Here is a 13,898-nt window from a genome sequence, read left to right as displayed (position 1 = left end):
AATCACGCGTTAAACTTAATGATGGTGATCCCACTGAAATGTACAGAGCTCCTCGAGGGACTTGTTATTGAAATTGCTTCATTGTCACGTGTACCGAGTTATCCAGGCGAACCATACCAGGCGTAAGCACATCAGCGCGTGCAAACGAGAAAATAAACAGAGCGCAGAATGGAGAGTGTTACAGCTGAAGAGAAGGTGAAGATTTAAAAAAAACGCAAGGGCTACAACTAAATAGGTTGGAAGATTCAGGGGAATTCACCCCCAGCAAGTGAGAGGTCCGTTCAAAAGTTTGATTACATTGGGAAAAAAGCTGTTCCTGAATGTGGTGTTGAAAGCTGCCAGGTTTTTGTATCTGCTGCCCCGGTGAGAGGTGGGGGGGGGGGGGGGAGAATGACTTAAGGGCCTGTCCCACTTTCACGACCTAATACATGACCCTTTTTAATCATGGACATTTTTCATCAAAAACGCCCCGACCTACTTGATGCCACGAGTACCAACGACCAGCATCACGACCTACCTACGAGCTCCCTACGACCTCGTGACGACCATGCTGCGACCATGCACGCGGCACCGGGAGCCCACGGGTCCCTGGAGGGAGACCGCTTTTCAGGGCTCCCGCAACGGCGACTTCCCCCGCCCGAGTTGCGGGGTCGAAGAGCTCCTGGAGCGGGGCCTTACATCACTGCCCCGCGCGGCTTGGAATGGCCGCGGGACTCTGTGAGCGCATGCCGGGGGCTCTAACACCAAGACCCGGTGTGCGACCTCGCACCACCCGGCGTGGCTTTAATGGCCGCGGGACAATCGCCATCGCCAGCCGGGGGCTTTGACTTTGACTCTGACATCGGGGGGGGGGGGGGGAGAGTGCAGTGGAGAAATAAGTTTATTTGGCCTTCCATCACAGCAATGTGATGGATGTTTATGTAAATTATGTTGTGTCTTGGGTCTATGTGTTTGTAGTGTATGGCTGCAGAAACGGCATTTCGTTTGGACCTCAAGGGGTCCAAATGACAATAAATGTATCTTATCTTATCTTATCTTACATGACAATAAACTCTCTTGAATCTTGAATCCACGTTCTCCACAGATGCTGCCTGACCCACTGAGTTACTCCAGCACTTTGTGTCCTTTCCCCTCCTTTACCCCTCTATTTATTTGCCTGGAGCTGCGGGTGAGCGCTGATGTGTTTGTAGTTATAAGGTCATAAGGGATGGGAGTAGAATGAGGTCTTTCGGCCCATCAAGTCTGTCCCGTCTTTGAATCATGGCTGATCTATCTCTCCCTCCCAACCCCATTCTCCTGCCTTCTCCCAATAACCCTTGGCACTAAACAAGAACATCTGCCTTAACAATATCCATCGATTTGGCCTCCACAGCCACAGATTCACCACCCTCTGACAAAAGATAAACTCTTCGCATCTCCTTCCTGGCTTCTCCCACTAGTGGAAACATCCTCTCCACATCCACTCTATCCAAGCCTTTCACTATTAGGTATGTTTCAATGAGGCCCCCCCTTCATTCTTCTAAACTCCAGCAAGTACAGACCCAGTGACGTCAAATGCTCACGATAAGTTATAGCCCCTGTCCCATGGTGCGAGTTCATCCCGAGTTTGCCTTCATTCGAACGCGGAGATTTACGGTAATGGCCGCTCGTCGGTACTCGGGGCTCTCGTGGACATTTTTCCAACGTGTTGAAAAATCTTCACGAGTCTTCCCGTGCTTACCTGCCGTTAGCGAGTCTTCCCGACTGCCTGACGTTATCGCTAAGAGACGTCCCCGAGCTCCGACGTACCCGCTACGTTCATTCTCCGTGCTTACCGCGAGTTTGATTTGTTTTAAACTTGGGGGAGCTCTTGGAATGAAACATAGAAACATAGAAATTAGGTGCAGGTGTAGAGGCCATTCGGCCCTTCGAGCCTGCACCGCCATTCAATATGATCATGGCTGATCATCCAACTCAGTATCCCGTACCTGCCTTCTCTCCATACCCCCTGATCCCCTTAGCCACAAGGGCCATATCAAACTCCCTCTTAAATATAGCCAATGAACTGTGGCCTCAACTACCCTCTGTGGCAGAGAGTTCCAGAGATTCACCACTCTCTGTGTGAAAAAAGTTCTTCTCATCTCGGTTTTAAAGGATTTCCCCCTTATCCTTAAGCTGTGACCCCTTGTCCTGGACTTCCCTAACATCGGGAACAATCTTCCTGCAATGTGGGACAGGGCTATCCACCCGCTCATTCCCATAGTTACAGCCAAGTTCCATTTTAAGAGAGTAGAATGTATTGCATGGCTAGTTGATTAACCTCAGTCTGTTAGCAATCCGATTATAGACCAGTCGAAATACTGGAGCCACCACTTTAGCAGGAGACGATGTAGCTAAATCTTATTAACATGCCGGCTAACTCAGTCCCTGTCTGCCTCTCAGAGGAAGTGCAATTAAAATCATTCAGTTCTTACAAGTTTCACTCTGACCACAGGCACAGGTTGTTAAACTAAATATATAACTTGGGTGGAAGCCAAAGATAGTCACTAAAAATCACACAAGCCTGTTGAGTCTCATTGTCTGTGACTGGTTTTCACCACGGCCACAGCTGACAATGGCCTTTTTCGCACATCTCTCATTCATTTGTTTTGTATCTCTCCACATCTCACTCTAAACCTCTCCCCCGCCTCTCAGTCTGAGGAAGGGTCTCGACCTTAGACGTCCATCCAGAGATGCAGCCTGTCCCGCTGAGTTGCCCCAGCATTTTGTGTCTATCCTCGGTGTAAACCAGCATCTGCAGTTCCTTCCTAACCAACATTTTCTTTCGCTGTTTCAGCGCCCTGATTCGATACTTGCCGTGACCTATCCATCCCTCGTGGCCAGTGTGGGAGCAGTAACCCCCAGGGATGCCCTGGGATTAAAGCACCAGCCAGACACACAGAGGGCACTGGCTGTTGGCAGCCCTGATCCCTCCTCAGGGCCAGGCCAAACCACCACGGCAGAGTGGACGCTATCTGCAATCCAGGACCAGGCGTCAGATATAGCCCCAGCACCACAGGCCAAGGTAGGTCAAAAGATTCTAAATATCCTTTTAAAATGGATGGAAATTTGCACAAACTGTGTCGCTCGCCTCTGGGGAGAGAATCTGTTCATCTTATTTGCTGAATTTGGCCTGCTCTCAAACTTGTGTGTGTGTGTGTGTGTGTGTTTGTGTGTGTGTGTGTGTGTGTGTGTGTGTGTGTGTGTGTGTGTGTGTGTGTGTGTTTGTGTGTGTGTTTGTGTGTGTGCGTGTGTGTGTATGTGTGCGTGTGGGCATTTGCTTGTGTTTGCGTGTGCCTGTGCGTGTTCCTGTGTGTCCTTGCGTGTGTGTGTGCGAGTGTGCATGTGTGTGAGTGTGCGTGTGTGTTCCTGCATGTGTGTGCGTGTGCCTGTGCGTGTTCGTGTGTGTCCTTGCGTGTGTGTGTACGTGTGTGAGTGTGCATGTGTGTCTTTGCATGTGTTTGCGTGTGCCTATGCGTGTTCCTGTGTGTCCTTGCGTGTGTGTGTGTACGTGTGTGAGTGTGCATGTGTGTCTTTGCATGTGTGTGCGTGTGCCTATGCGTGTTCCTGTGTTTTCCTTGCGTATGTGTGTACGTGTGTGAGTGTGCATGTGTGTCTTTGCATGTGTGTGCGTGTGCCTATGCGTGTTCCTGTGTGTCCTTGCGTATGTGTGTGCATGTGTCAAGTCAAGTCAATTCGTCACGTATACATACGAGATGTGCAGTGAAATGAAAAGTGGCAATACGGGGAGTACGTGCGTGCAAACTCCGTACAGACAGCACCCGTGGTTGGGACCGAACCTGCTTCTCCAGCGCAGTAAGGCAGCAGCTCCACCGCTGCGCCTCCGTGCTGCCCATGCTGATGTCCTGTAACCTGCTGAGTGATCCAGCAACCTGTGTCTATGTTGGTAAACCATCTGCAGTTCCTTGTGTCTACATCTATGGCCTTCAATGGGATGAACGATGGCACCCAAACTGGAAGCAGCTTTGTGGAACAATCGAGGTGTAAAACGTCAGTCAGATATTAAAGTCCTTGCTGTCGCTTAGAGACTGAGAACGCCCGTTATATTTCTGATATTGTTTGCTCGGCTGCCTGTGGGCTACAGCAGTGGTTATTAAGATTCTCTCCATTCCAGTTCAGGCTCTTGATCTTTTGGTATCTCTGTTGCAATACAGAAAGGAAAAGTATTAAAAAAACGCCCACGGCATTTCACACCTCCCCTCGGCTTGTCAGAGAACAAAGAAAAATAATTGAAAGTGGCCTGAATTGTAGCGGGGAGAGGGGGAGGGTGCATGCTGGGGGTCTGCATGCATCAATGGTTGGTGAAGTCGCTTGAAGCTCCGTCTCCAGAGCACTTGATGGCTGCAGTGTCAAAATGGGAAGTCAGACACAAAATGCTGGAGTAACTCAGCGGGACCGGCAGCATCATTAGAAACTTCAGACTGAGTCGGGGGGGAAGGGAAATGAGAGATATAGATGGTGATGTGAGAGAGATAGAAAACATAGACAGATAGATGCAGACAATAGAGTAGGCCATTCGGCCCTTCGAGCCTGCACCGCCATTCAATATGATCATGGCTGATCATCCAACTCAGTATCCCATACCTGCCTTCTCTCCATACCCCCCTGATCCCTTTAGCCACAAGGGCCACATCTAACTCCTTCTTAAATATAGCCAATGAACTGTGGCCTCAACTACATTCTGTGGCAGAGAATTCCAGAGATTCACCACTCTCTGTGTGAAAAAAGTAAGTTTATATAAGATTCCTCCTCGATCTTCTAAATTCTAGCGAGTACAAGCCAAGTCTATCCAGTCGTTCTTCATATGAAAGTCCTTCATATGACATCCCAGGAATCAGTCTGGTATGTTTTTCTCATCTCGGTCCTAAAATGTGATTGTTGTGTTAGCAGCTCGTGGTATAAAAATAGCAGATGATAAAATACCCCCCGGAAAAAGGAAGGTATATTACCATCGCAAGGAGAGTGAACATTGAATAAATTGCACAGTTCTGGTGGGAGCGCTGGAACGAATAAACCTTTGAGCGCAAATACATAAATATTTGCAAGTGGCAATGGTGTGGAGCTGGAGAGCCATACTGCCCACAATCAGGCCCTTTAGCCAAACCTACACACCAAGGTGCCCCATCTACACTGGCCCACTGTGAGAGGGATGGAGAGAAAGGGAATGCAGGGTTTACGTGAAGTTCGAGAGATCGAGAGCCATACCACTGGCTTGTAAGCTGCCCAAGCGAAATATGAGATAGCTGTTCCTCCAATTAGCGATCTGCCCCACTGGCAATGGAGGATGCCCTGGATAGAAAGGTCAGTGAGGGGGGGTTAAAGTGTTTGGCAACCGTTAGATCAGGTAGGTCCAGGCAGACTGAGCAAAGGTGTTCAGCGAAACGATCGCCCAGTCTACGTTTGGTCTCGCCGACCACATTCACCTGATCTCCCTGTTCGAAAACGTTGCAGATTCGAACGCTTCTGCCCCTGTCCCACTTAGGAAACCTCTGGAGACTTTGCGCCCCACCCAAGGTTTCCGTGCGGTTCCCGGAGGTTGCAGGTGGTTGCCGGAGGTTGCAGGTAGTGGAAGCAGGTAGGGAGACTGACAAAAACCTCCGGGGATCGCACGGAAACCTTGGGTGGGGCGCAAAATCTCCAGAGGTTTCCGTTCAGGTTTCCTAAGTGGGACAGGGGCATAACTTATCTCCTCTTTTAAACGTTTTGTATAGACTATACATTAGATTGCCACGAATTATGAACTGATAGTTTTATCCCAGAATCACAGGCATGTACTACACAGCATTTAAAAGATCAAAGCAACAGCATTAGTAAAATCTGCAGGATAGACTCCACACGGCTTTTTCAAAAGCACATTTATATTATTTCTTTGTAATGGTCTAAAAGGAATATAAATGCCATGGCAACCCTGATTAGCAATATACGAGCGGAGACCATTCTGTGCAGAGGAGCAGCAAACAGCTGTGAACCATTTCGAGCAATTATTTAGAGAAAAGAGGAACTGATTTAATCGAGGAAATTGGCTTCAGTTTCCTTTGATGCAGAGCTAAATAGCTGGAATGGGCTGTGTAACACAACCAAGCCTAATCATCAAATAATGGTAAATGAGAAATATTTCAATTAATATTTCAATATTTGATCATGACCATGAGAGATAGGAGCAAAATTAGGCCATTCAGCCCATCGTTTCGACTCCGCCATTTAATAATGGCGGATCTCTTAGATACATAGATACATAGAAAATAGGTGCAGGAGTAGGCCATTCGGCCCTTCGAGCCTGCACCGCCATTCAATATGATCATGGCTGATCATCCAACTCAGTATCCTGTACCTGCCTTCTCTCCATACCCCATGATCCCTCTAGCCACAAGGGCCACATCTAACTCCCTCTTAAATATAGCCAATGAACTGTGGCCTCAACTACCCTCTGTGGCAGAGAGTTCCAGAGATTCACCACTCTCGGTGTGAAAAATGTTTTTCTCATCTCGGTCTTAAAGGATTTCCCCCTTATCCTTAAGCTGTGACCCCTTGTCCTGGACTTCCCCAACATCGGGAACAATCTTCCTGCATCTAGCCTGTCCAACCCCTTAAGAATTTTGTTCGTTTCTATAAGATCCCCCCTCAATCTCCTAAATTCTAGTGAGTACAAACCAAGTCTATCCAGTCTTTCTTCGTATGAAAGACCTGACATCCCAGGAATCAGTCTGGTGAACCTTCTCTGCACTCCCTCTATGGCAATAAAGTCCTTCCTCAGATTTGGAGACCAAAACTGTACGCAATATTCTTATTCATTCTCAACCCCATTCTCCTGTCTACTCCCCGTAACCTTTGATACCATTCCTAATTAAGAACCTTTCAATCTCTGCCTTAAAAATACCCAAGGACTTGGCCTCCACAGCCGCCTGTGGCAATGGATTCCACAGATTCACAACCCTTTAGCTAAAGAAATTCCTCCTCATCTCCATTTCGAAGATACATCCTTTTACTCTGAGGCTGTGCCCTCTGTTCCTAGACTCTCCCATTACCGGAAACATCCTTTCAAACCTTTCCCCTCTCACCTTCACGCTATGCCCTTGGATATTTGGGGGGTTTTTCCATCCTGGGACAAAGGTTCTGGCTGTTTATCCTATCTATGCCTCTCGTGACAATAGACAATAGACAATAGGTGCAGGAGTAGAGGCCATTCGGCCCTTCGAGCCAGCACCGCCATTCAATGTGATCATGGCTGATCATCCCCAATCAGTACCCCGTTCCTGCCTTCTCCCCATATCCCCTGCCTCCGCTATTTATAAGAGCCCTATCTAGCTCATGGGTCATGACAGACATGGTGGAAAGAGGTCCTGTTCTTGTGCTGCACTGTTCTGTGTCCTAAAGCTACTTGAAGCTTTACGAAACTAGTGTTACAAAAAATTATCTGGATAATTCTGCAGCAGAGAGATCGGAGAGATCGTCGGTTTTTCGGGGAAATGGAGTTTCCAAATGCTTGCGTGATCGAACAGTCACGGACACCACAGGTGCAGTGTTGGGGAGATAACCTTAGCTCCACTTTCATTAACTTCCTGGACTGTTTTACAAAGCCTTTCCAATAAGCATTTTTCCACATGCAAAACTCAGATTAGGCTTCTTGATAATGAGGAAGCAAATTGTTTATATTGGCGACACAAGAGACAGGGGATGCTGGACTTTAAAGCGGGGTCAGGAAGCATCTGAAGTAAATAGAGTGCCGCCTGCAGATGTTAATGTTGCTCAGCAACTGCACCAAGCTCATGTGTTTATGTGAGTGTGTATTTGTGTGTGCACAGATGTGAGTGTGTTCATGTGTGTGTAAGTGTGTGCTTGTGTGTGTCTTGGAGTTCTGTGCGTATGCATTAGTGTGAGAATGAGCATATTTGTGCGTGCGTGTGAATGGGTGTTTTGTTTGTGTTAAAGTGTGTGTGTCAGAGTGTGTGTGTGTGTTGTGTCAGAGTGTGTGTGTGTGATAGTGTCAGTGTCAGAGTGTGTGTGTGTGTGTGTGTGTGTGTGTGTGTGGCAGAGTGTGTGTGTGTGTGGGTGAGTGTGTGTGTGTGTGTGTGTGTGTGTGTGGTGTGTGTGTGTGTGAGTGTGTGTGTGGGTGTGTGTGGCAGAGTGTGTGTGTGTGTGTGTGTGTGTCAGAGTGTGTGTGTGTGTTTGTATGAGTGCATGTGTTAATGTGTGAGTATATGTGTGTGTGAGTGAGTGTATGTCTGAGTGTGTATTTGTGTGTGTGTGTGTGTATGTGCATGCATTTGTAGGTGCGTGTACGGGTGCGCGTGTTTGTGTGTGTATATTTACATGTATGATTGAGTGTGTGTGTGTGTTATGAGTATGTGCGTGCGTTTGAGGTGCGTGTATGAGTGTATGTGTGCGCGCGTTTCTGTGTTTATATGTGTGCTTGTGTGTGTGTGTATATTTACGTGTATGATTGTGTGCGTGCACGTTCTGGTACGTATGAGGTACAGACAACTGTGTTTCAGAGGCAACCATCAACAAGTTTACAGGAGGAAAGATTTCTGTGTGGCATGTTAAACATTGGGGAAGTGCAGTGGTTATTGGTAAGGCTACCATCTTCTAGATAGACAATAGACAATAGACAATAGGTGCAGGAGAAGGCCATTCGGCCCTTTGAGCCAGCACCGCCATTCAATGTGATCATGGCTGATCATCCCCAATCAGTACCCCGTTCCTGCCTTCTCCCCATATCCCCCGACTCCGCTATTGTTAAGAGCCCTATCTAGCTCTCTCTTGAAAGCATCCAGAGAACCGGCCTCCACAGGCATTCTCTGTTTGTTCCATGTTCTCTTGGGGTGAACAACTTTATAAAATGTAATGATTCTTTGATTCAACATCTCACAAAAAGACAAAATGTGCTGGAGTAACTCAGCGGGTCAGGCAGCATCGCTGGAGAAAATGGATAGGGGCGGGACCCTCCTTCAGACCCAAAATGTCATCTATCCATCTTCTCCAGAGATGCTGCCTGACCCGCTGAGTTACTCCAGCACATTGTGTCATTTTCTGCAAACCAGCATCTGCTGTTCCTTGTTTCTACACCATCTGGTGACACTGGTTGAAAGGAAAGTTGTTGGTCTGCCTATTCTGTGTCCCTCTCAGAGTGAACAATTCCTCTAGACCCCAGGGAGTTATGATCAGGACCAGTCACCTTAGTAATGTCAAGACTTGGGTCTATTGGTCAGTGCGGACTTGTTGGGCCAAAGGGCCTGTTTCATGCTGTACCTCTAAACTAAACTAAACTAAACTAAAGCCAGTGTCTGAAGAAGGGTTTCGGCCTGAAACGTTGCCTATTTTCTTCGTTCCATAGATGCTGCTGCACCCGCTGAGTTTCTCCAGCAATTTTGTGTACCTTCGATCTTCCAGCATCTGCAGTTCCTTCTTGAACACTAAAGCCAGCGTTTGGTTGGCACAAGCTCAGTGGGCCGAAGGGCCTGTTTCCATGCTGTATCTCAAACACCAATGTAAAACTGCCCCCTCCATTAAATATTCCATGTTAAATCTGCAAACACAAGGCCACCAATCTTGCCCCATATTAAATAACTTTCTAATGTAGACGAGGTGCAGGACATAAAGAGGCGTTTTGGTCATGTTCAGCTGCAGGGATGTAGAGCAGCTCTCTAGGCTCAGTGACGGCTTATGGACTATTTAATTACTCCCTTCAATAGTTGATAGAGGAACGGGTAATCTTGGTTGAAAAAGACTCTGCACAATTGTAGAATGGGATCAGCAACTAATATCCATTGAGGTTTGTTGGTGAACTGCCTGGAGCCCAGCTGTTCCTCACTGATACAGATGTTCAATTGAAAATTCACGAGACCCCGATTAACAAAGAGTACATCAGAATTACATATTATTTAGCAGGTTTTATAGGGCTTAGTCAATGTTTCTCTCTTTCTGTTTCCTTAAGATAAGAGCATAATAGCACCAATTTAGATATTAATGATACAACGTTGTTTGACTTAACGATAAGATCTATTCACAGGGGGATTTGAATTATCCAATCTTTTGGGGATATTTCACATGATATTACGTAAGGTCGTATCACATCTTGCAGAGAGGCCTCAAATCACTCGGTCAACGTGAAATATGGTGATTGAAATTTTGGACATTGCCCCTATGACTGCACTTCAAATAACTCTTCATTGATTTTGAGGCATTTTAAGATGTTATGAAACTCACTGTACACTAGAGCAAAAAAACACTGGAGACTCTACAGCCCTTGAAACTTGAACAAGTTTCCTGTCTGGGTGCCACGTTCCCAAAGACATGGAGCCCGGTGTACACGGAGTGGATACGAAAGTGGGATAACACAGGATTAACATGAATGGTTATGGATGGTCGGCATGGACTCAGTGGGCCAAAGGGCCTCTTTCCACTCCAAAGTCAAAGTCAAAGTCAAAGTAGCCTTTATTGTCATTCAGACCTTGCCGTCCGAACGATATTTATAGAAACATAGAAACATAGAAATTAGGTGCAGGAGTAGAGGCCATTCGGCCCTTCGAGCCTGCACTGCCATTCAATATGATCATGGCTGATCATCCAACTCAGTATCCCCGTACCTGCCTTCTCTCCATACCCTCTGATCCCCTTAGCCACAAGGGCCACATCTAACTCCCTCTTAAATATAGCCAATGAACTGTGGCCTCAACTACCCTCTGTGGCAGAGTTCCAGAGATTCACCACTATGTGTGTGAAAAACGTTATCCTCATCTCAGTTTTAAAGGATATCCCCCTTTAAATATTTTTTAAAGGGGGATATCTTTTCCCCCTTTATGATTGGAAGAGATACCTGTACAGGAATGTTTATCTGAAATGACTGAAAGCACAGCCTGTTCGATCCCTTTCAAAGCCACCCCATGTTGTGAGCGACTAGCAGCTGATGAGAGAGAGGGGATGGACTTCACTTTGTCTTTGCTGTCGGAGAGAGATTATACTTTCATTTTTTTTTCTCTAGATGATTGTTGTTTGTTTTTGTGTTCCTTCCGAGAACAGCGTCGGTTTTAATTGCTAATGGAAGTGGATGTCCAGTTGCAAGCCCTACGCTGCCCCTGTGGTCTACAGAACTGTTAGATCATGCACACAATTTGCAAACTCCAATTCCTTACAGCCCGATGAACTCTCGATTGGAATGCCGCAGAGTTCTCCAGCTAATTTCCATTTAGCCGGACTCCACACGGACAGCAGCTGAGACCAGGGTTTAAAATACGGTGTGGGAGCAGGCCCTTCGGCCCATCGACTCCACCCCGACCATCGATCAACCGTACACTAGTTCTATGCTATCCCACTTTGCCATCCTATGCACGGGGGGGGGGGGGGGGGGAAACTTTACAGAAGCCAATCAGCCTACACGTGTTTGGAATGTGGGAGGAAACCGAAGCACCTGGAGAAAACCCACGTGGTCACAGGGAGAACGGGCAAACTCCACACCGGCAGCATCTGTAGTCAGGATCGAACCCGGGTCACTGGCGCTGTGAGGCAGCAACTATACTGCTGTGCCACTGTGCTGCCCTCCTGACCAACATCTCTTGCCTCACTGGTCCCCCTTAAATCTTAGCCAGAACATTTTGGGGTTAGATATCCGCTTTACGATCATGGTGGCCCTTACATACTGCCTTGATCTGCCCCAGACAGCGCTTGTCTTTACCGCACAACACTCTTGTGGATATAGAGGCCCCACCGAACTGATCTCCGCACCCGAGAGGTCACGTTGCAATGCTGGACGCCAGACTGCGGCAAGGTGGCTCAGCTGTAGAGAGCTCCTGCCTCACTGCACCAGGGACCCAGGTTCGATCCTGATCTCGGCTGATGTCTGTGTGCAGTTTATATTTTCTCCCTGTGACCATGTGGGATTTAGTTTAGTTATGGAGATACAGCACGGGAACAGCCCACGGAGTCTGCCCGGCAAACCCCGCACATTGATGCCACTCTTCACACACCAGGGGCAATTTACATTTACACCAAGACAATCAACCTACAAACCTGCACGTCTTTGGAGTGCGGGAGGACAGCGAAGATCTCGGAGAAACCCCACGCAGGTCGCGGGGAGAACGTACAAGCACCTGTACCTGCACCAGTTGTCAGGATCGAACCCGGGTCTCTGGTGCTGTGAGGCAGCAACTCTACTGCTGCACCACCGTTCCGCCCTTTCCGGATGCTCCGGATTTTCAATCAATCAATCAATCAATCAACCTTTATTGTCATCTTGCAAGCAACAGTTGTACAGTGCAAAATGAAAAGACGTTTCCCAGTGAATAGCGGAGCATCACACATGAAATTTAAACACTTCACACATAATAACACTAAAAACAATCCAGTCCCTGATGGAACAGTATAAATAGTTAAAAGCAGGTAAAACACAATGTTAAAATACAATAAACCAATCATAAAAAATGTCCGGGGCCGCTGATTTGAGTGGCCAGTGCCAGTTATTAAAGTGGCCGTGCCAGCCGCAGAGTCAAGTCAAGTGACTGTGGGTGCAGAGTGACTGTTTAGCAGCCTCACAGCCTGTGGTAGGAAGCTGTTTAGCAGCCTCGTAGTCCGGGCTTTGATGCTTCGATATCTCTTGCCTGATGGCAGGAGATCCAGGTGTGTGTGGAGGGGGTGCAGTTTGTCCTTGGCAATTCTCTGCTTTCTTCAGACAGCGGCTCTGGAACAGTTCTTGTACCGAGGGTTTCAACCACATTCCAAAGATCCGCAGGTTTGTAGGCTAATTGGCTTCTGTAAAACTGTTCCTATGTGTAAGGTGCAAAAGTGGGATAACATAGAACTATTATACAGGTGCTCAATGATCAGTGCAGACTCAGTGGGCCACAGGGACTGTTTCCATGCTGGAACTCTAAACTCTAAATGCCCTGACAGTCTTTAGACAACCCACGGCTACCAAAGACCTTTGAATTATTTAAAATAAATAGTATTCTCCAGTTCAAAAGCTGAAAACTGTTCTTTACATACATTTTGCCTAAATAATACAAGATACAAGATACAAGATAAATTTAATTGTCACGTGTGCCAGATGGCACAGTGAAATGAATTCCCATACAGCCATACAATATAAATAAACAGGACTCAACACACCATAGAATTCAACACAAAACATCCCCACACAGCAGAACCAAAGTTTCCCACTGTGTGGGAAGGCACTAATGAAACTCAAAATATTAAGAGGGATATACATCTTAAAATTATCAGAAATGAATGAAAAAATAAAGTCACAATAAAGTCTGTAGAAGGGTCTCGACCCGAAACGTCACCTATAGGGTGATTTCAAATTTATTTCAAAACGCATTGATAGTTTACGATTATTTAAATGGTAAATGTAGCTACAGAAGCGTTTTCATTTTGCATGTTAAAACCCACCTGAGAACCATGGGCGATTTTGCAATTTTACTGAAGGATTTTTCACTTTTAAAACTTTTCATATAACAAATGAATAAAGATGAAAAAAAGTAAATAATGCCATACTTGTGATGAAATGCAGCGAGCAAACGCGATAATTCCCGATATTTTGGATCTTTAAATCACCACGGCAAATGTCCGCTGTTCACTTCCGCTGGATTTGCACCTTCAGCTCCCTCTTGAATTTACCTTAGTTTCTATCTTTCTTTTGGACTGTAAATGTAGGTAGCTGTGCCTCACGGTCACCCCGACTGGCACAGTAAATTGCAGCTCAAAAACTGGCCGTTTTCGATGTTTTTAACGGGTGTGAAAGTGCGTGTTTTCCCATTCACTAACATGTACCGGATGTATAGCATGTACTCCACTTCAGATTTTCGGTCACGTGGGTGCGGATCTACGCTCCAGTGACCTTTCGTGAAATCACCCTATTCCTTCGC

General features: G+C 46.8%; 1 protein-coding gene across 1 annotated transcript in view; it reads left to right on the top strand.

The window, feature by feature from the left end:
- Positions 1-13,898, top strand: part of LOC129713599 (coiled-coil domain-containing protein 33-like) — a 52,703-nt gene that overhangs the window by 24,478 nt on the left and 14,327 nt on the right. Inside the window, exon 6 of the mRNA XM_055662787.1 lies at positions 2,816-3,043. Coding sequence (XP_055518762.1) covers positions 2,816-3,043 — 228 coding nt within the window. The remainder of the gene's footprint in view (positions 1-2,815; positions 3,044-13,898) is intronic.

Source organism: Leucoraja erinacea, chromosome 36 (genome assembly GCF_028641065.1).
Source record: "Leucoraja erinacea ecotype New England chromosome 36, Leri_hhj_1, whole genome shotgun sequence".
Lineage (NCBI taxonomy): Eukaryota > Metazoa > Chordata > Chondrichthyes > Rajiformes > Rajidae > Leucoraja > Leucoraja erinaceus.
The sequence above is the reverse complement of the archived record's forward strand: the minus strand, read 5'-3'. Positions and strand labels throughout refer to the sequence as shown.